Raw genomic sequence first — 21952 nt, forward strand, 5'->3', positions numbered from 1 at the left:
CTCAGGTTGCCCAAGTCCCTGCATTGTGAGTGGGTGTCCTCAGTGGCTCTGCCCCTCTTTGGGTACAAGGGGACCTCTCTGCCCCTCTCTGGGGACAGAGAGTGGTGTCTCGCCTTCCTCCAGCCACGGAGGTTCTTCCCAGCACCCTGGGGTGCAGTGGCAGCTGTCCTTCCCCAGCGATGTCAGGATTTTGGTCCCTGGGGGCGAAGGTCCAGGCAGGTGTCATGCCTGCGCCATGGTGGCCACTCACTTCTCCTGTGAACCCTGCTGAGAGGCTGCCTCCCGGCTCGCACCACCACCAACTTCTTCTTAGCACCTGCTGGTCAGAGAGAAGGGCCTGGGCTGGGGTGTGAACTCCCCTCTGTCTGCAGCAACAAGGGGCTTTATGCTCTCATCTAGCTCACACCCTCCTTTCCAAATTCACTGCAGTTCTTTTGCTGAATTCTCCTTACCTGTGTGGGCCCCATTTCCTCATGCCGCCTCTCACTTGAGCCAAGACTCATGCACACCTCTCCTTAGAGGAGTCTGTCTTCCTCACATTTCAGGCCTGGTGGGCACCCTGACCTCTGCATGCTAGTGGACTCAAGAAATTCTCACTTTTGTAGATGTGGAGGCTGCTCTTGTGGTGAAGGGGGTAGTGCTCTTTCCAGCCTTCCATGTCCTTGGAGAAAAAGTTTGGGTTTCCATGCCCCCAGTCACAGGACAGCTGCTCTGTCTCTTCTCATCACTTCTGTGCTTGGGCCAGAGAAAAGGTCAAGGTCAGCAGGCTTCAGAAAGAGCAAAGATCAAGAGTGTTTTCTTGGAAGGCTGTGCCACAGGCATCTGCATATATCTCACTGTGTGTGGTCCCCTGATCACCCCAACTGAAAAGGCAGTGACCGTTTTTAACTGAGTTACAGGCACACTAATGCACTTATTATTATTATTCTTTGGCCATGCATGATCTTAGTTTCCCGACCAGGAATTGAACCCATGTCCTTGCAGTAGAAGCACAGACTCTTAACCACTGGGCCACCAGTGAAGTCCCCCCTGCCACCCCATGCACTTGGGATTCTGCCTGGGGAGAAGGGAGAGACTGGATTTGGGGCAGGCAGTTAGCCATGTCTTCTAGGCAGTCTTCTTAAAACCCTTCTCCCCAATCTCAACAATTTCTTAAGCTCTAACCCTCCCCTCCTCTTTGGAAATTGGATGAAAGCTATGGAACACTCTCTCCTCAAATGTTCACGTGTTTGCATTCAAACAGAATTGTGCATGTGACCTCAGGATGTTCAGTGACTCTATGAGGCTCTGCCTGCATGTCAGGACCTATGGGACCGTCACCCCTGAGGTTTAGTCTTTTTCTTAAAAAATTTTAAATTGGAGGATAATTGCTTTACAGTATTGCATCGGTGTCTGCCATACAACACAAATCTGCCGTAATTATATATACATATCTCCTCCCTCTCGTGCTTCCCTCCCCCCCCCCCCCCCCCACCTCTCTAGGTCATCACAGAGCACTGAGCTGAACTCCCTGTGTTATATATATAGCAGCTTCCCACTAGCTATCTATTTTACACGTGGTAGTCTAGATATTTCAGCGCTAATCTCCCAATTCATTCTACCCTCCCCGTTCCCTGTTTGTCCACAAGTCCGTTCTCTCTGTCTCTCCATTCGTTCCCCGAAAATAGGTTTGTCTGTACCATTTTTCTAGATTCCATATATATGCATTAATATATGGTATTTGTTTTTCTTTTTCAGACTTACTTCACTCTGTATAACAGGCTCTAGGTTCATCTCCCTCTGATGGTCAATCTTATCCTGGGTTGTCCAGAAGCAGAGCCTGGGGTTGACAATGTGTGTGTATAGTTTTCTTGGAGATGGATTTCAGGCATGAAGGTGTTTACAGGGAAATAAAACAGGGCGGTGAGAAAGTCAGTTCAAGGGGTTGTTACTGAGTTGCCAGCCCTGGAGTAGAAGAGAAGGAGGAGGTGTTATCTGCTGGGTCCTGAGCCCGCTGGGCGGGGCTGCTCCCTGTCAGTAAGCGCCCGGTTCTGGGTACTGATGCATGTGGCCACGTGGCCCCCCACCCCCACATCTCATCTGCCAGGTGGGAGGGGCCCCAGGCTGGCGAAGGCACACTGTGGGGAGTGAGGCTGGCAGGGGCTGCTATCAGGAAGATCATCCCAGTGCCTGGGACTAAGGAGTGAGGCTGACAGGACCAGCAGTGACGAGCAGGAGGGTCTGGGATGCCAGCAGCCAAGCTCCACCTCTCTCTCCGTCCTCCCTCCCCTCCTGCCCCTTCCTTTCTGTGCCTACAGGTCATTGAAAGACAAACGACTGCAGCTTCCCAGATCCATCCCTTTCGCCAGGACTCTTGCTCACAAGGGACAGAAGCCAAGCTCAAACTTCCTCCAGGGAAACGTGAATTGATTGGTGCCTCTCGGGGAAAACTGGCTTCAGCATCGCAGATCCAGGAGCTCAGCGGACACCATCGAATCTCTTAGTTCAGTCTGTCCATTCTTTCCACCATAGTAACTCTTTATAGTGGAAAAGCGGGTACGAGCGGCCTTAATTTAAGATCCTTCTGGGTTCTAGCAGCTCCAGGTGGGGTGGGAAGCCTGTTTCCTTCCAAGGTGCTGGTCTGGGAAGATTGGAGCCTAGTAGTAGGATGCATGACAATCACAGGCCTGGGGTGCAGAGGTGCTGCGGGGGGTTCCCCCCTCCCCCAACCACCTGCCCTCCTGACAGAAGCACGTGGGCTGATGGAGGACGCAGCCTCCAAAGGAAGACCACTCACTTGTAGCCACAGAAGGGGAAGGGGGAGGCTGGGCTGGCAGAAACAACACAGGCCCTTGGTACACCCAAGAGAGAGAATTCCCCAACTCCCTCCCACCATTTCTGCAGTACATTCATCTCTCAAACTCTAGCCCTGTGGATTTCTATGGTATCTGTGTGTTGCTTGTACCCCTAACACTGGCTGGGCATCACTGTTCTTCCTGGGGTGGGGGGCATCTCCACGGGACGCAGTGGGATGGAATCAGCACTGCCCAGGCAGCTCCTTACAAATGTGATGGTGTGTTGAAGGCTGTGTGGGCGGGGAGGTGCGGCTGAGGGAGGGGAGGACCAGGCCCCAAGAATTCATCACCCTGCCGGTGTCTGGGAGGCTCTAAAGGACTCTTCATGAACTCCACGCTGTCCTCCTGCTCAGCAGGAGGACACCTATCTAGTTGTGGGTGAATAATCCAGTTAAGCCCCTATTTTCAGTCGACTTTACACTTTGTTTCATCCCTGTAAAACTGTATTGAATAGAACCTAATTGGAATTTAAGCTTCCTTTGATTTGTTTCAGCTTTATCACAGTATAATCGACAAAATTGTAATATATTTAAGGTGTGCAACGTGATGATTCGATATACAGGTACACTGTGAAAGAACTCCCACAGCAGAGCTAATTAACACATCTGTCACCTCACATCTCACGTATTTATCTTTTTGGGGGGGAGTGAGAACATAAATTCTACTCTCTTAGAAATGTTAATTACACCATATAGTCTTTTCCACTAGAGTCACCATATTATATATTAGATCTTCATCGTATAATTGAAGGTTTACACTCTTTTACCAACCTCTGGTAAAAGGGTTCACAGGGATGGGATTCCAGATCCACACTCCATCAGTATCTTTTCTGAAATTCCCCCAGTGTGGGAAAGGATGCTTTACGTGGAGATGGGCTCATTTCAGCACCTGAACGGGAACCGAGAAAGGTTAAGAGATGTAAACGAGCACAAACCTGCTATCTGGGGTTGAGATGAAAAGCAAGTCCATGGGGAGTGAGAGCAGTTTCCGCTGACTTTGATTACATGAAAAGATGCTCAAGATCACTCATTATCAGAGAAGTGCAAATCAAAACAACAATGAGGTACCATTACACGCCAGTCAGGATGGCTGCTATCCAAAAGTCTACAAGCAATAAATGCTGGAGAGGGTGTGGAGAAAAGGAAGCCCTCTTACACTGTGGTGGGAATGCAAACTAGTACAGCCACTATGGAGAACAGTGTGGAGATTCCTTAAAAAACTGGAAATAGAACTGCCATATGACCCAGCAATCCCACTCCTGGGCATACACACTGAGGAATCCAGATCTGAAAGAGACACGTGCACCCCAATGTTCATTGCAGCACTGTTTATAATAACCAGGACATGGAAGAAACCTAGATGCCCATCAGCAGACGAATGGATAAGGAAGCTGTGGTACATATACACCATGGAATATTACTCAGCCGTTAAAAAGAATTCATTTGAATCAGTTCTAATGAGATGGACGAAACTGGAGCCCATTATACAGAGTGAAGTAAGCCAGAAAGATAAACAGCAATACAGTATACTAACTCATATATATGGAATTTAGAAAGATGGTAACAATAACCCTATATGCAAGACAGAAAAAGAGACACAGATGTATAGGACAGTCTTTTGGACTCTGGGAGAAGGCGAGAGTGGGGTGATCTGAGAGAACAATATCGAAACATGTATCAAGTGTGAAACAGATCACCAGTCCAGGTTGGATGCATGAGACAAGTGCTCGGGGCTGGTGCACTGGGAAGACCCAGAGGGATGGGATGGGGAGGGAGGTGGGAGGGGGGTTCAAGATGGGGAACACATGTAAATCCATGGCTGACTCATGTCAGTGTATGGCAAAAATCACTACAATATTGTGAAATAATTAGCCTCCAACTAATAAAAATAAATGAAAAAAAAAAAAAAAAAAGATGTGAATGAGCACAAACCTGCTATCTGGGATTGAGATGAAAAGCAGGTCCATGGGGAGTGAGGGCAGGTTCCGCTGACTTTGATTTCTACCCAGTTTTTATTGCTGTTATTGTACTGAGATGCCTCCTGTTATCTGATGGTGATTTTTAAAAAATGTTTATTGGAGTAGAGTTGACTCACAATATCATGTTGATTTCTGCTGTACAGCAAAGTAAATCAGTTGTACATATACACATACCCACTCTTCTTTAGATTCTTCCCCCATGTAGGTCATTACAGAGCACTGAGTTGAGTTCCGTGTGCTATACAGTAGGTCCTTGCTGGTTATCTATTTCATTTATAGTAGTGTATATATGTCAGTCCCAATCTCCCAATTTATCCCTCCCCCTTTCCACCCAGTAACCATAAGGTTGTTTTCTACATCTGTCCCTCTGTTTCTGTTTTGTAAATAAGTTCATTTGTACCATTTTTTTTAGGTTCCACATGTAAGTAACATCATATGATATATATATGTCTGACTTTCTTCACTCAGTATGACCCTGGGTGAAAAGTGATTTTTGGGTTGATGGTGATTTTTATGGTTAAGAGAAGAACACACCCAGTGTGGTTCAGTCTCAGTGATGGGGCAGGCCCATTTAATCAGCAATCTGCCTAATGTTTCATAAATTAAGAACTGGACTAAGGAAAGTCTGCATTGGCTCCCCCTCCTCTTGCATCTTTCTCTTTCTTCCAGAGGGTGGCGGTGGGAGGGAGAGAAAGCAGATGAAATGCAGAGATAAAGGCTGTAAGTTTCTGCTGAGGCCATCAGCCTAGGCTACAGGATAAAGGTGCAGTTACATCTGCACAGTGGCATCTGCCATTTTTTCAAGTGGGAAGAGATGGAGAAACGTGTGCTGGAATTTTCTGGAACCCTGCTGCCGCCATGCAGGGACGTTCAGGCTATCAGATCATCTGAGAGGTTGTGGGCTACAGGTGCAAGTTGAAAATAATCACTTCACAGTTTTGACATCACTTTTTTTTGTTCTCCCCCATGGAGACTGGAGGTCATTTTCTCATCCTCTTTAGGAAGTACTTGGACTCTGTTCCCATTTAAAGTCAGGACAAAGGAGTTAATAATATTAGTTAACATTTAATGAGTGCTATTTTCTACTTTATAATAATAATCACAGCTAACATTTATTGAGTGATATTTTTTTTCCTTGCAAAAAACAGCTAGCATTTATGGAGTGCTACATATTTTCCAAGCACTGCTTTGAAAGCCTTATATATGTCATCTCATTTCTTGTTACTTTGGAGCTGAAACTATGACCTCCATTTTACAGATGAGGAATTTGAAACAGAGAGGTTCAGTGACTTGCCTAAGAATACACAGCTAGTTAAGTGTTGGAGGTGGTACAGGGAGGTATGTACTAGTTAATTAAGTATGTGTTAGTTAGGGGCTTCCCTCGTGGCTCAGACAGTGAAGAATCTGCCTGCAACGCAGGAGACACCGGTTGGTATTTGTGCAGGTTAATGGTGTGTGTGTGTGTGGACATATATGCAGTATAGATTAAAGTTTTAGTTTCTAGTAAAGTAAGATGAGGCTGGCTAAGGTTCCCTGGATGCTGTGGTGGGGGAGAGATGTGGGGTTTGGTGTAATGGCCCAGTGCACCTTGTAAAGAGTTTCATTCATCTCTGAAAGGGTTAAAGAGAAAAGTGGCCAGCATCCTGTGGAGGGCACGAGCTGGGGATGGGTGCGGTTCTTTTTTTTTCTATCCCTAGATCACCTTACTTTTTCCTATGGGCAAAGAAGACTTAGCTCTAAGCAGAGTTTATCATCTGTTGTACGTTTTGTATTTATTAATATTTACTCTGACTTTGAGGGTGTTAAGGGAAGGCAGCTAAGGTATGTCCACACCCTGGCTCTGTCTGCTCTGCTTCAGAACTGCAGGTCCTGAAAATAATTCCCAGTTCTTCTTAACAGACCGGTGTTAGGACCCAGGAAGGATCCAGCAGCTGTGGGATATAAACAGAGGAGCAGAGCTGAACAAAGTTTGAGGAGAGAGCCTTACATCACTCACTGCCTCCACCCCGAGCTCCGGGGGGACAGACGGAGGTGTAAGCCTGAGTCACACCAGAAGAACTTAGGCAGTGACGCTCTGACCGAGAGCCCCAGGGAGCTCCAGACACAATTCCTCCCGCTTCCAGGAAAAAGGGCAACGTCCAACTCCGGACCTGAATGGAGACAAATGACGGTTCTTGACAGAAAAAGAAAACCGTGAGGGACCCACGATCGCCCGCTGAGCCTCGCCCCTGCAGTCCCAGCCCTGGATCGTGTCTCAGGAGTTTAGATCGGAAGCTGTTTTCTCCTCCACTCATCCCAGGGACAGTTGGTCGCTCCAATGTGCTTATTGATCACCGAAGACTCTCAAGTTTGGAGACAGGCAAGAAACACCTATTAAATCTCCACGACTCTGCCCTCACTCTTCAGTTCACAAACTCTAGCTGAACAGATGGTGTTCTTCTTTCTGGAACCTGTGACAATGTCCCTTTCCCAAAGAACTGAAAGTTAAAGGCAACTCTTTGTCACAGACCCTCAGGAATTCCACTCGGATCATATTTTCACCTCTGAAAAAAACCATGAAGAAGCTGCTGCCTCTTTGCTGCTGGCACTCCTGGCTGCTGTTATTTTATTGTGATTTTCAGGTAACGTCCCCGGGCGGTGCTGAGACGGTAACGGATTTCTGCTAGGAGGTTCCTTATGTCTCACAGTGTGATGTTTTGTGTGCAGGTGCACGGTGCCAACGCCAGGTCACAAGTCCACCCAGGTAAGGCAGCTTCCCTCATCTTCTGCTCACCACCTGTCCTCCCTGTCCAGTCCGGGGTCTGGAGGCAATTTGCTTGTGTGTCCCTGAGGCTGTTGGAGAGGGAGCCCTTCTTGGGCTCCTCTGGCCTCACCAGCTGTCCTGACACCTTGTCCCCTGGGTCACTCATCGTCCTCCACCTCTGACTTGGAGAAGCAGGTCTCTCTGTGCCCCGAGCCTCTCGCTTTGGGGCATCTGAACACCTGTGATTCAGGAAATGGGATGTTAGCAGGTGAAGCATCTTCTGTCCTTGACTCATGTCGTGCGTCTCCAGCGCAGATTCACGTGAGCTGCCTTAGAGCAGCTTTGGTCCCCATCCTTTTGCCCCTGCCCGCTTTTGTCCCCATCCCTCCGATGGGAGCTGGACTGCTCCAGCCCCTCCGAGGAAACCCCTCGCCCGCCCCCGGGTGGGTTCGCTTTCCCTTTGCCATCGTGAGTCCTGTCTGGACGCATCACCATGAGGCTTTCCTTGGGGAGGACGGAAGAGGCGAGAAACTTTTCCCTGCTCCTTCCCAGAGAAGGAGGCTGGTGGCACCATGGCGGGGTTGCACTTACTGGCCCTTGTTCCCATTTGCTGTTTGGCTGGTACATGCATGGTGGAGGGGACCTCACACTAAGATCCCCAAGTCTTTGCCTGGGAGCCGTGAGAGCAACACTGGCCTGGGGGTGAGCGTGCTTCTGGCCATGATTATTGTCTAGAGCAGCCTGCTGCCTCCACAACCCACCAGAGGTGTGAATCCAGGTCCCAGGAGACGGACCCTGGTCTGGTGGGAGCACCAGCGCGGTGCTGGGTGAAGGTGGACATGGGGTGGGAGTCTGTCCCCTTTGGAGTGATGCAGCCCTCACGGTGGGCGCTGGTGCATCCTGTCATCTCCCTGTCTCTGCCTGCAGGTCTCACAGGGCTTGCTGCTTCTTCTTTTCCTTTCTTTCTTTTTCTTCTTCGTCTTTTTTTTTTTTTTTTTTTTTTTTACAAAAGTTTATCCTTAAATGTACAACAAGTTCCAAGACAACACTTACTCCTGGCTATGGGTGGCAACAGACATTATGACAGAGAATCCAGATGTTTAAGCAGAAATGGGATTAAGGATTGTCATTGCCTCAGGCACCAGGGCCAGCAGATTTTTCGCCAGATTTCTTTATTCCACCTGTGGCCAGGGGCGTTTCCCTGGCAGCCTTTGCTGTTAGTTTCGGGTTTCTTCTGCTCCTCCTCCTGTTTCGGCTTGGATGTCTTATCTTCCTCATCCATCTCCTGCGCTTCTTTTTGGGCTGCTTCAGGGGCTTCTTCTTGCTACCTTTGCAGCTCAACGTAGCACCTGCTGCCCCTTTCCCAGGCCCTTCCAGGTTGTGCTGCTGTTTCTTTTTATCTGCACATTCAAGTTCAATTTTCTGTTGAAAAGGATGTGAAGGTGGTACATTTTCGCAGGCTCCCCTATCCTTGGCCAAAATGCTGAACGATCTGGGGATAAATAAATCATCTAGCATCACACTAGAGGGAGGCTGTGTGAGTCCTACCGCTAACCCATACCTCAGAGCTCACGCTGATTTCCCAGGAGATGAGGGGGTGGGGGTCTGGCCAGAAACATCAGGCAGAGCGAACAAAGCGGTCCTGGGACCCCAGCCCCGTCAAGGAGGAAAGAGAGCTGCAGGGGGTTCCCACATTGTGCCTTTGGCCACATCCACCCACATCCACTCACATCCACCCACATCCACTCACATCCACCCACATCCACTCACATCCACCCACATCCACTCGCATCCTCGGCTCTCAGCTTCAATGATCGGCTTGAACCTGGCCTTGGTTTTACAGAGAGACTGTTCCTCTCACATCCTAATTTAGTGTAAATGTTTTTCTGTTGGTCAACTAACTACCTTAGAGAAATCATACTAATACTGACGATCACAGACATGTTACTAAAAAGAAGCAATAGACATTGAAACCTGGGTGGGGAGAGTTCAAGTTCAAAAACCCAGATTTCTGACACATACATGTACACACACACACACACACACACACACACACACACGCACGCACACACGCACACACCAGGCCTTGTTTTAAGCAACCGGGATATGGTGCAAACAGAACAGTCTGCGCACTCAAGTTGCAGAGTCTGATAGAGGAGACAGGCAACAAATATACTAACAAACAAAAACTTTCAAATTATAGTGTAAGTGCCATGAGCAGACAAACAAGGGGGTTGGTAGAAAGAGTGGATGTTGGGTGATAAAAGGTGATCAGGGCAGGCCTCTCAGAGGGTGGGTCCCGTGGACTGAGGCTTGAAGGACAAGCTGGTTATACGCAGCAAGAGAGCAAGGAGACTTCTGGGCAGAGTGACTGGAGGGAGTCCTGCTGCGGAATGAACCCGGCGTGTCATGGGCCAGCAGGAGGGGACCATGGTTGGCACGGGATTGGCAGGGACCGGTTTTCCTCTGGGTGGTGTAGATTTCTGTCCAGTGAAGTCAGGGGAACCCGGGAGACATATTTTCCTCCACACATTCAAGGGGTGAGGGCTTCTCTCTACTGACACAGAGTAAGTAACAGGGAAAGGATGGAATAGAAAAATCTGGAAGAAAACCTGAAAAGGAAAAATGAAAGCTTTTGTTAACTTTCTTTCTGAATATTGATACCCCTCCCTCCCTCCCCGTCTCACCAAACTGGATCAATGAAACTTTAAATATGGATGAGAAATTATTCCTGAAGAACTGATTTTTTAAAAATGTGTTTTATTGAAGTATAGTTGATTCGCAGTGTCGTGTTAATTTTTGCTGTACTGCAAAGTGATTCAGTTATACATACATATATGTGTGTGTATATATATATATGTATATATATATATATATATATTCTTCATCATATTCTTTTCCATTATGGTTTATCACAGAATATTGAATATAGTTTCCTGTGCTATACAGTAGGATCTTGCTGTTTATCCTTTCTATGTGTAATAGTTTGCATTTGCTAACCTCAAACTCCCAATCCATCCCTTCCCTCACTACCCTCCTTCCTTGACAATCACAAGTCTGTTCTCTATGTTTGTGAGTCTGTTTCTGTTTCATAGGTAAGTTCATTTGTGTCATATTTTAGATTCCACATGTAGGTGATATCATATGGTATTCGTCTTTCTCTGTCTGACTTACTTCACTTAGTATGAGAGTCTCCTGCTACATCCATGTTGCTGCAGATGGCATTATTTCAGTCTTTTTCATGGTGGAATAGTATCCCACTGTTTATATATACCACATCTTCTTTATCCATTCATCTGTCAATAGACATTTAGGTTATTTCCATGTCTTGGCTATTGTAAATGGTGCTGCTGTGAAATAAGGGTGCATTCATCTTTTTGAATTAGAGTTTTCTCTGGATATACATCCAGGAGTGGTATTTCAGGATGGTATGGTAACTCCGTTTTTAGTTACTGGAGGAACCTCACGCTATTCTCCATAGTGACTGCACCAACTTACATTCCCACCAACAGTGTAGGAAGGTTCCTTTTTCTCCATGCCCTCGCCAGCATTTATTTAGTTGTAGACATTTTGATGATGGCCATTCTGACTGGTGTGAGGCGATACCTTATTGCAGTTGTGATTTGCATTTCTCTGATGTTTAAGTATCTTTTCCTGTGCCTGTTGGCCATCTGTGTGTCTGAAGAACTGTGTTATAGTTGTGGTGACATAGGCTGGAATTCTGTCTCTCTTAGTTTATTTTTTAGGACCTGGGAATGTTTTGAAAACCCTGTGTGAACCGTGTTACCCATCAGCTGTTGTCTTATAGACATTTAATCTGTTTATTTGGTGAAAACCAGGGTGACTGTACAACCCGAAAATTCCATATCACCTTCTTTTTGGGAAAATAGCTGAACTGTCTAATTCACAAAAGAATGAGACCCTTTTCTTCTGACACTTTTAGGGTCATAGATTGTTTACTCTTTAGGTTGTAAAAGGGAATCTATGTGTTCAGTTCAGTTCCTATATACGTCTTGTTAATACCACACAATGTTTTAATTAAGAAAAAAACTTAAATTGTTGACACTAGCATGTAGGGAGATTTCAATTTAAACAAATATGGATTTCTGACTTAAAAAAAAAGTTTATTTAGTCTTTATATATTTGGCTGTTCTGTGTCTTAGTTGTGGCATGCGGGATCTTTAGCTATGGCATGCAAACCCTTTGTTGTGGCCTGTGAGATCTAGTTCCCCAACCAGGAATTGAACGTGGACCCTCTGCATTTGGAGTGTGGAGTCTTAGCCACTGGACCACCAGGGAAGTCCCTCTGACTTCTTTTTGAAAGTGGGAGACCTGGCAATACTGGGCTTATCTTCCTACAGAGGTGGGATGATTGGCTTGGGAAGAAGTCACTTTCCTTGGACAGGACACTCATTTTCCTCCCCGCCCAGCCTCCCCCACCCTGAGACCTGGCAGTGGGGAACTCGGAGGTGGTCCAGGTGCTTGTTCCCGGCACCTTTTCTGATCACCTGTGCCTTCCAAGTTGGAAGCCACAGTAAACATCATCCCTGGCCTCCCTGCAGGTAATTCCTCATGCCCCTGGCCCTCATGGATATTTCAGTTTGCACCCCCTTCATGACTTCCTGGACAAACTCAGTGTTAATAGTTACATCTGGGCCATTTGGTGGGGAGCATGGCAGGCCTTCTCCTGATCACAGAAGCCTCCTCCGCTCCCTGCAACCAGTGATACTTCCCATCCCTGGGCACTGACTGGCAGGCGGATGGGTGGCATCTTTCTATGTGAACAAGACACGATCCCTTGATTCTATGAGCCTTCCTGCCCAGGATGGACATGGCCATTTGTCAGTGGAGCTAATAGGGAAAAAGATTTATTACCCACAGGCTTTACTTTATGAGAACGAAGATTCTGAAGATATAACATCTGTTCTTCGCTCAACAGATGTTATTTCCTTTTCCTATATTTTTTTCCCCAGATGAGTTGAATGTCAAGTCAATAATGTCTTCTCCTCTTCAAAATGAATATCCCACATTTTAGAAAAAAAAATCATGGTAGAAATGAAGATGAATATTTTTGATTTTTGCATTTCATATTCTTACTGTGGAGGTCCTGGAATAGAACCACTCATTTCCCAGAGGACATCAACTCCCTAACATGTACAAGAGAGTTAGGTGTGCACACAGCTGCCTCTCTTTGGCCCCTATTGTAGAACTAGCTAGGTTCTTGGCCTCCATTTTTGATGCATGTACGTAACCCTGAAGGGACAGCCTCACAGATGCAAACTGGAAAAAGAACCCAATGATCTGGACCTGGGCACATGTTTGGCATCCTGATGGAAATTGAGATGTTAGATGGAGTGCTTCAGTTTTCTCTGAAAGTTTCATATTGACATTATCTACAGTCATTTTAATTGTGAAAGCAAGACTTAAATGGTTGTTAAAGGAATACAGGTCCTAACATTCAATAAAACAGAAATGCAAATCTTGCATCTTACACCCCATTTCTCAATTTTGTCACCCCAAACTAATCTCAGTTTCTAGAGTACATAGCCAAGCACCCCCCTCTTTCTCTTTTCTCTGCCCTCTGAAACATTATATTTTACACAAAATAGTTCACAATATACATATTTTTCTCACCTTGATTTTTTTTAACTTAGCAATATGACTAAAGAATATTCTATGTCAGTACATGTAAATCAGCCTCATTATTTATCCTAGCTACACCCTAGATCATTATATAGATGTTCCATATTTATTTAGCCAGCCCTCTGTAAATGAGCATGTAGGCTGTTTGCAGGTTTTTGTTACTATTTTAAAAATTCTACAACAAATACCCTTGTACATAGGTCTTTCATCATATGCATGAGAATATGATAGATCTTTAGAATAAGTTTCTAGGAATTAAATTGCTAGGTCAAACATCATGTGAGCTTGAGATTTTGATAGATATTGCCCTCCAGAAAGGTGAACTCCCACCAGAAAAGGCTGTAGAACTTGCCTACTTCAGTATGTTGTTGTTCAGTCGGTAGGTCCTGTCTGACTCTTTGCCACCTCATGGACGGTAGCATACCAGGCTCCTCTGTCCTCCACTGTCTCCTGGAGTTTGCTCAGATCCATGTCCATTGAGTCAGTGATGCTATTTAACCAACTCATCCTTTGCCACCCCCTTCTCCTTTTGCCTTCAGTCTTCCCGGCATCAGGGTCTGTTCCAATGAGTTGGCTCTTTGCATCAGGTGGCCAAAGTATTGGAGCTTCAGCTTCAGTAACAGTCTTTTCTAATGAATATTCAGGGTTTGTTTCCTTTAGGATTGAATGGTTTGACCTCCTTGCAGTCCAAGGGATACTTAAGTCTTCTAATAAGTGTAACTTCTCATTTGCCAGTCTGATAAGTGAATAGGCTAGCTCGCTGTAGTTTTAACATGCTTTTTAAAATTATCAGCAAAGCTGAACTGCTTATATTTCTAAAAGTAATTTGCATTTTTTTCCTTGAACTGTCTATGTCTATTTTGTGTATAGTAGTATATATATTTTAATCCCAAATTTGTAATTTATCCCTTCCCCTACTTTCCCTTTGGTAACCATGCATTAATTCTCCATGTTTGTGAGTCTATTTCTGTTTTGTAAATAAATTAATTTGTATCATTTTTTTTTTAATTCCACATATAAGTGATATCATTTAGCATTTGTCTTTCTCTGCCTTGTTTACGTCACTTAGTAAGATAATCTCTAAGGTCCATCCATGTTGGTGCAAATGGCATTATCTCATTGTTTTTTATGGCTGAATGGTACTCCATTGTATATATGTACCACATCTTCTTTATCCATTCACCTGGTGATGGACACTTAAGTTGCTTCCATGTCTAGACTATTCTAAATAGTGTTGAAATGAACACTGGGGGTGCATGCATCTTTTTGAATTAGAGTTTTCTTTGGATGTATGCCCAGGAATGGGATTGCTGGGTCATACAGTGGTTCTATTTTCAGTTTTTTAAGGAACTTCCATACGGTTTTCCATAGTGACTGCACCAATTTATATTCCCACCAACAGTGTGGGAGGGTTCCATTTCCTCCACACTTTCCAGCATTTATTGTGTGTAGACTTTTTTATGATGGCCACTCTGGTTGGTGTAAAGTGGTACCTCACTGTATTTTTAATTTTTGATAATTAATGTTGTATTTTTGATAATTAGAGATTTTGAGCATATTCAGTAGATATTTTTTGATTTTTGAGTTTTCTTTATTAAGAATAGGTCAAGTCAGCCGGTGTCTCCTGCATTTCAGGCAGATTCTTTACCAGCTGAGCTACCAGGGAAGCCCGTCATTTATTCAAGGGTTCTTTTACATCCTTCAGTATGAATTGATTGTTTTCTTCATGAGAATGTTGTGTAGTTCTTATTCTTTTGTTCTTAAATGTCTTCTCTTTATTGATTGCATTTATAAGTTAAAACCTTTCTTCTATTTTTTAGCATTATTATATGAATACAAGAGAGTTATTCACATTTGCATATTTAATTTGTATCAGCCTCCTTACTAAATTCTTTTACCATTTGTAATAGTTTTTTACTTACTAAATTCTTTTCTTATTTGTAATAGTTTTCATTTTCATTATCAGGCATACATCATTTGAAAATAATGATCATATTATCTCTTTTTAAAAAATATTTTTTACAATGAACAACACAAAGATTACTTTGGTAATTTTAACTTTTCTGGGACCTGGCAGACATTGAAGGCAGTTGATTATTATTTAGTCATCTGGATCTTTATTTCCATTTCTGGGAACTGTTCACAGAGAATTAATCCAAAAGAAGATTCAAGTTAGGAGAACAGTTGAGTGTGTGATGGTGCAGCCTCTCCAGGGACTGTTACCCAAACTCCATTATGAGAGTTAGAGAGAAAAAAAATAAATGAAATAATTCGTATGATATTAAGTGAGAAGAGCGGAATAAAAAAGAACATGTCTGCACAAAATGATGTCTACTCAAAGCACAAGGACCCTAAAGGAGACTTTTAAAGGATTGATTTTTAGTATGGAGGAAGCAGAGCAATAATAGAAAGATCAAGACCAATTCAGGAGATGTGTATGGAGGACTGTATCTAAAACCAGTTGGCTGGGTGACTGCTGAGGTGGCATTGTATTCCATGTCTTAACAGATGGCTAGAAGTACAATTATTTTATAGATTATTGTTAGACTGAAATGAGGGCGTATTTGTAAAGAACCTCACATGATGTCTGCACAGTGTAGCTGCTGGCTTCCTCCTCTTTTTCAGCCTTATTTTTTCTCTCTTGTCCGATTGCATCAGCTATTTCTCTTAAAGCATAGGAACTAACGGTGGGATAATGGACATTCTTCTCTTTTTCTCTGAAATGTGTGGGCATGCTTTGTGTGTTGTGCCATTAGGCAGAATGGCTTTTATTTTCTTTTGGTTAAAAGGTATCTATTCCTATTTAGTATGTTTTATTCTGTAAAAATATTCATTTATTTTTAATTTATTGAGTTTTTGAAACCTGGGCGTGTGTGTTGAATATATTCAAATACCTTTTGAGTACCTCCACAGTCACTCTGATAATTAACTCTTCCCCCAATCCCTGATACAGGTAGTAAGTAGTTCCTTATGTCCAGCTCTTTCTTTGCTAATAGTGATGTAACATTTTTATTCTTTCTTCCCTCAAGGGTTTGAGGTCCTGGCTTCTGCTTCCCATTACTGGCCATTGGAAAATGTGGATGGGATCCACGAACTTCAGGAGACAACTGGAGGTAGACAGGGGTGGGAGCAGAAACTGGGGCCCCAGAAATGTGCATCTCTCAGGAATCAGGGGCAGTCCAGAGAGACAGGGAACAACAAGCAGCATGAGCTGTGAAGCCAGGATGACAGAGATGAATAGACATTTGTGTTGCTTCCCCTTAATAATTGTTATTGCAAAGCATTTTCACTAGAACTTTTGTATGTTTTAATGATTAAAAGACAGCATTTATGTTTTGAAATATTAAGATGTGTATTTTCTCCAACAACCTTAAAACAAAAGTTTTCAGCTTTAACCTGTACCTGGTGGATCAACCTCTGTATGAGTCAGGATGTATGTTTTCTAGGTAGACACAAGTGGCATAATCTGCATGCCTGCCAAAGCAGGGGCCCATTTGAACCTAGGGCCAAAGGTAGTGCCAGTGAAGACTAATGCCCTGTTTGTGGGGTCACAATCTGACTTAGCAAAGGTTCAGATTCGCTTACCCATCAGCTCTTCCATACTTCACTGACAGCCCCCCACCCTCCACCCCCATTCCTTGAGGAGATCAAACACCACCTAAGATGCTTCCAGTGGTCTGCAATGCCATGGAAAATAAAGTTTCTATCTGACTCAGTTCAGACTTTGACCAGAAGGAGAAACTCCAGACAGCCCTGAGTACTTTTTCCATTCCAATAAGTAGATTTTTTAAAGTGTAAGTTTTGAGTGATTCGGAATGCTCTGACATTTTAATTTTTATTCCTCTTGATTATGTCCAATGACTGATTACAGCAGGAGGTTTATGTACAATCCTAGCACATGCTCAAATTGTCTGTATTGGTTCTTTGTAATGGATTAAAAAAAAACCCCACATTGCTGCTTATTAAGCATCTCACACCAGCATACTGATTTGTTCCTTATTCCCAGGACTTCATGTGCTACCATAAATTGTCACCTCAGATTCTAAAATGTCTTCCTCAAACTTTGCAAATCAGGAAGTATTACAGTGGATGTCTCTACTGCTGGCATCCTTAGAGGCACTCAAAGAGCAGGGCCCTCCGGAAGGATGCTGTCCTCCTATGCAGGGCTAACCAAAGCCCTGCCTTCATCCGGCATTATCTCTTACTTGCCTGTGTGTTGGGCAGCAGTGGTGGCCATGATGAAAATTTACATTGAGCCATTGCGGTTTCATATATTCTCCAAATAGTCTGTGCTATAGGGATGGACTGTTCCTGTGGCAGTTCATTTTGTGACTATCTCGGGTCAAAAGAAATGGTTTCCCCTTGTCATAATCTAATTTTCTCTTCTCAGGCTTTTATTTTAAAGCCTTTGAAAGGAGATCATTCCAAGTGGAAAATGCATTGTCAAAATAGCTCCGTGTTTAGGACCTGGGTGATAACATTTCCGTAATTACTTTAAACAAGTGTTCAAATAATGATCCATATAGTTCTCTCCTCACCCTGTCAACTCATCTCGTTGTCATAGGTTATCAGATACAATTACATTGTGGTTGGATTTTGTTCACCCAAAATATTAATTTCCCATAAAACTCAAACTATATGGGTGTTTGTCCTGAAACACTCGAATAATGAAGGTTTCACTGCCCTTTTCCACTGGGTCTATTCTTTATGTTATAGTGCTCTGCTGGCATATTTCAATTTGATTACAGGTTTCTTAAGGCAAAAAGAGAAAGGAATAGAATCCATCAGCACGTTTCACTGCTGGGGACGGTTGAATGGTGTTGGAAATCATCGCGTGGATGCACTGCTTTGTTATTTGTCGCTGAGTAAAATCTCTGTTGTTTCGTCCATTTGTCGTAATAACATGTAGTTGTTTTCATGCTGTGCTTCTGTTTCATCAGTTCTCCTGACATCACAACCGTTAATCCTTTTTGTTAAGGCTACCTTGTGGCCGAGTTCAATTTCATATCTCTCAACTAAGTATCTGGATGGGAGTTGGGGCCAGCACATTGGGACCAAATACAGCCACCACAGCACCCTGGCTTTGGGACAGCATGGGGCTGCTGGAGGTGCCATAGTGTTGACTGAGTAAGTAAGGGGGAGGTGGGGCCAGGAGAGAGGACCCGAGATGTTCGTGGGACGACAGCACCCTTACGGATGTGTATTATGTTGAGAGATATGTCAGTTCCGTTTGTTTTCTGTGTCACTCATTCATTGTGCTTTTTTCTTTTGTTGTTTCACCCAGCATCACGAACCCACAACCTCACTGTGCTCCCTTCTCATAATTCTACCTTTGTTTATACCAATGACTCTGCCTACTCAAATTTCTCTGCAACCGTAGGTGAGCATGTGTTCCTTCTGTGTTAAGTTTGGATCTGCAATGAATTGAAAGGCCAGTCTGATCTGGTTCTATGTGAATTCACTATGTCTTGACTAGCAAATGAGTGAATATCCCCCCAAGAGCCAAAGATTCAGGGTATTTGATGGTAAGCACCTAAGACCATGACTTACTTCTAAAGGAAATATCACAGACTGAAGGATAGTAGAGGGTGGCTGTGCACTTTCAAGAAACCAGGGTCTTCCAAACCAGCTGCTTATTTTCAGAACAATACAGACATAAGATGAGATAGTTTCCAAAAAATAAACCTTGCTTGGATTTTTAAATGGATTATCTTCTTTTGGGAAGGAAAAACATGCCCTTGAAATGGAAAATTAAAGTCAATTTTAAAATACCTCATCAAAAATTTGATATCTTGCAAACGCTAAAATCAGCATTTCTTCTGTAGCTGGAATTTTTTTTTTTTTAAATCATTAGAAGCTGTTTTCTAAAAGACACACCCACAAGAGTCATGGGTAAATGATTATCTTATTTAATAACCTCCAAGGCCCACATGTTTCAGATTTTTCTTAGGCAGCACAGAACAGGACAGATAGTAGCAATTGGGCAACTTTCCGGTCAGTATGGAAAGTTGGCTCAGATAATTTAGGTCTTGCTCCTGACCTTTTTTTACAATATATAACTGATTGTTCTTTCTACTATGGGATGATTCACTTCCGAAATTAATTTTGCCAAGCAAATAGTCTGATTCAGGGGTTTACACAGCCTCATTCAATCCTGCAACTTCAAGTTGCCCATTTTAACTATGTAATATATAGATTCCCCACCCCCAGCAATAAACGAGATAGATTAAAAAAAAAAGAATTTAAAACAGTAAGGAAAGACGTTGAAGTCCTTCAGGTTGGTCTCCACATGTCAATGGTTGTTAGAGAATCTGCCCTGGGGTAGTGGTCTAGTCAAAGGGCTCCTAGTGCTTCTGTCCATCTTCAGCTGGACCACCAGCTCCGAGGGCAGGACGCAGCTGCCACAGGGCAGAGGAGGCCTCTGGGTGGCTTTGATCCCAGTCAACAATGTGTGACTTCTCAGCCTTGGCTTTTATAGTCTTCCCTTATCTATTCTGTAAACCATTTACATCACAATGACACCATCAGAGAGGTCTGCTATCGGACTGGGACAAACAGAATGATGGTGGAGCTGGCGTCCCCGCCAGGATGACTGGCCCTGTGATCAGGTCATTGGCAGGCTCTGCTGGGATGACTTGAAGTGTGGCTCTGAGTTTCCCTCCTAGAGCCTGAAAACGAATTCTCTTAAAATCATGGGTTCCCATGTGTCAGATCACGGGCTTTCAATGAGAGAATTCAGAACGAGAAAGAGTGCAGGTGTAGTTTTACATTTGAACTTGAACTCCAGGGTTTCACCTGGAAGGCCTCATGTGAAGATGACAGAGAAGGACTCATGAAGAGGTGGATGGCATGAAAATTTAGGACAGTAGGAGATTCTAATCATACGGCTCCTGGTATCTCAACTGTTGACAAATACAGTACTTATAGTGTGGTCATATTACACTGCATATTATACACTGGTGTGATATTAATTACTAGGATACAATATTAATAATATAGAATGTTATTTAATATTGACACTAATATATTGCTTATATATGAATTATGAAATGTTAAATACCATTAATATTAAATAATATCTGTAATGTCATTGAAAAGAAATATTTAATTATAAATAGAAATAATACAGCAAATTTAGATCAAAGTTGTTTGTAAGCCTGACACGTCTCCAGACTTTTCATCTCCTGCAATTATTAATCTACAATGTTTGCCATTCTTCTTACTTAGATATTGTAGAAGGAAAGGTCAACAAAGGCATTTACCTCAAGGAGGGAAAAGGAGTCACCTTTCTCTATTACAGAAAGAACAAAACTTCCTGCATCAGTAATCCGGCACAGTGTGGCCCTGAGGGTGAGTGATGCGCTCCATTCTTTTCTTTATTTCTTTTAAGTTCATTTTGTTGCCAGGTGGCATCTGTTCCTCTGGGCTGTGGCAGATGTGAAGACAAAGTTCCGCTGCACCATGCATGCATACAGACTTGAGGGGAGAAGTGGGGATGGGGATGCAGAGACTGGTCCTGGAGACGGAATTAAAACACCATTTCACAGAGGCATGAGAGCAAAGTATTTAATCTTGCAAAGCAAAAAGAAACAAACAACAACCAACCCCCCCAAGAAACAGACAAAAAAGAACCGTCCATAAAAAGCAGACATGGTGATGTTGCAGTGGAGTTTGGATGGGACCATGGTGTTTGTGGGCAGGAAATTGATGGTGTGGCTCACGGGACGTTATTTCTGGCTCCAGGATGTTGGCCATGGGACTGGGCGGGGCATGCCTTTTAAGACTCATGCCATGGGTTCGCTTCTTTTATATCCATGGAGATTGGAGGGGGCAGTGGTGAGAGCTGTCCCAACGAAAGGTTGTAGGCCTGTGGTTAAAATAATACCATGGGTGAAACACATAGGTACAAAAGAGAAGTTAAGAATCTGTTCCTTCTTCTTCTTCTTTTTTTTTTTTTTCTATGAAAAGTAATCGGCTCTCTAGGATCTGAGCTTCAGAAAATGAAGATTTGAGCCACATTTCAAAACATTTTGGGAAACTGTTCTCTGCCATCCAAATCACTTTCAAGCCTCCAAGTTCCCTTATCCTAAGCAACTGAAAATTTTTCTTTCTAGGAAAAAAAAAAAATATGTTTAATGCAAGCGGGTCTGAAAGCCCTAAGTCTTTTTGGACATCCAATGGGCTCATCAAAACTGCCCTGTGATGAATTCATTGTTTTCCACCTCGCTGGGCCCTATGGGTTACATTCCAGTAAAAGTAAACAGAGCTTAACAAGGTGATAACGTGTAGGAGGATACATTTTGGACTTTGCAGAACCCAGAATTTTGAGAAAGGGATTTGAGGTCTAAAACCACAGCCAGGTTTACAAATCCACAGTTCAAGCTGTTCCTGAATTCAAACAGCCCTATAAACACAGCAGAGTTGTTTATTTCTCTAAATTTAAAACAGCCCCGCCTCAGCTACAAGGACTAAGAGAAACAAGAGGGCAGCGGGTGCCTGCCTCACCCTTCCCCTGTCTTGGTCAGGAGGGCGGGGGAGGAGGAGCAGGGTGGGGGTGTGTTTCTGTCCAGTTTGTCTCTGGGTCTGAGACGGAACAGCCTCTCTTTGGAAGAAAGGTGTCTCTACAGCCCCAGCTATCAACTGGAATTGACTCAGGTGGGAGGGGAAGGCCCCAGGAATTCCAGTAGCTGGGCACCATCACAGATAACCAGCCTTTGAGTGATGACGATGATGGGACCAGTGGTGACTATGATA

General features: G+C 43.9%; 1 protein-coding gene across 2 annotated transcripts in view; it reads left to right on the plus strand.

Moving 5' to 3' along the window:
* Positions 1-6844: 6844 nt before the first annotated feature.
* Positions 6845-21952, plus strand: part of ADGRD1 (adhesion G protein-coupled receptor D1) — a 174403-nt gene continuing 159295 nt past the window's right edge. The window contains exons 1-5 of one of the 2 annotated variants that reach the window (XM_065904023.1): positions 6845-7433; positions 7519-7555; positions 16228-16311; positions 18483-18578; positions 20426-20548. In XM_065904023.1, the coding sequence (XP_065760095.1) occupies positions 7368-7433; positions 7519-7555; positions 16228-16311; positions 18483-18578; positions 20426-20548 (406 nt within the window). In that variant the 5' untranslated portion in view covers positions 6845-7367. The remainder of the gene's footprint in view (positions 7434-7518; positions 7556-16227; positions 16312-18482; positions 18579-20425; positions 20549-21952) is intronic. The other variant, XM_065904024.1, reaches the window with a different exon arrangement.

The sequence above is a fragment of the Muntiacus reevesi genome, chromosome 13, assembly GCF_963930625.1.
Source record: "Muntiacus reevesi chromosome 13, mMunRee1.1, whole genome shotgun sequence".
Taxonomy (NCBI): domain Eukaryota; kingdom Metazoa; phylum Chordata; class Mammalia; order Artiodactyla; family Cervidae; genus Muntiacus; species Muntiacus reevesi.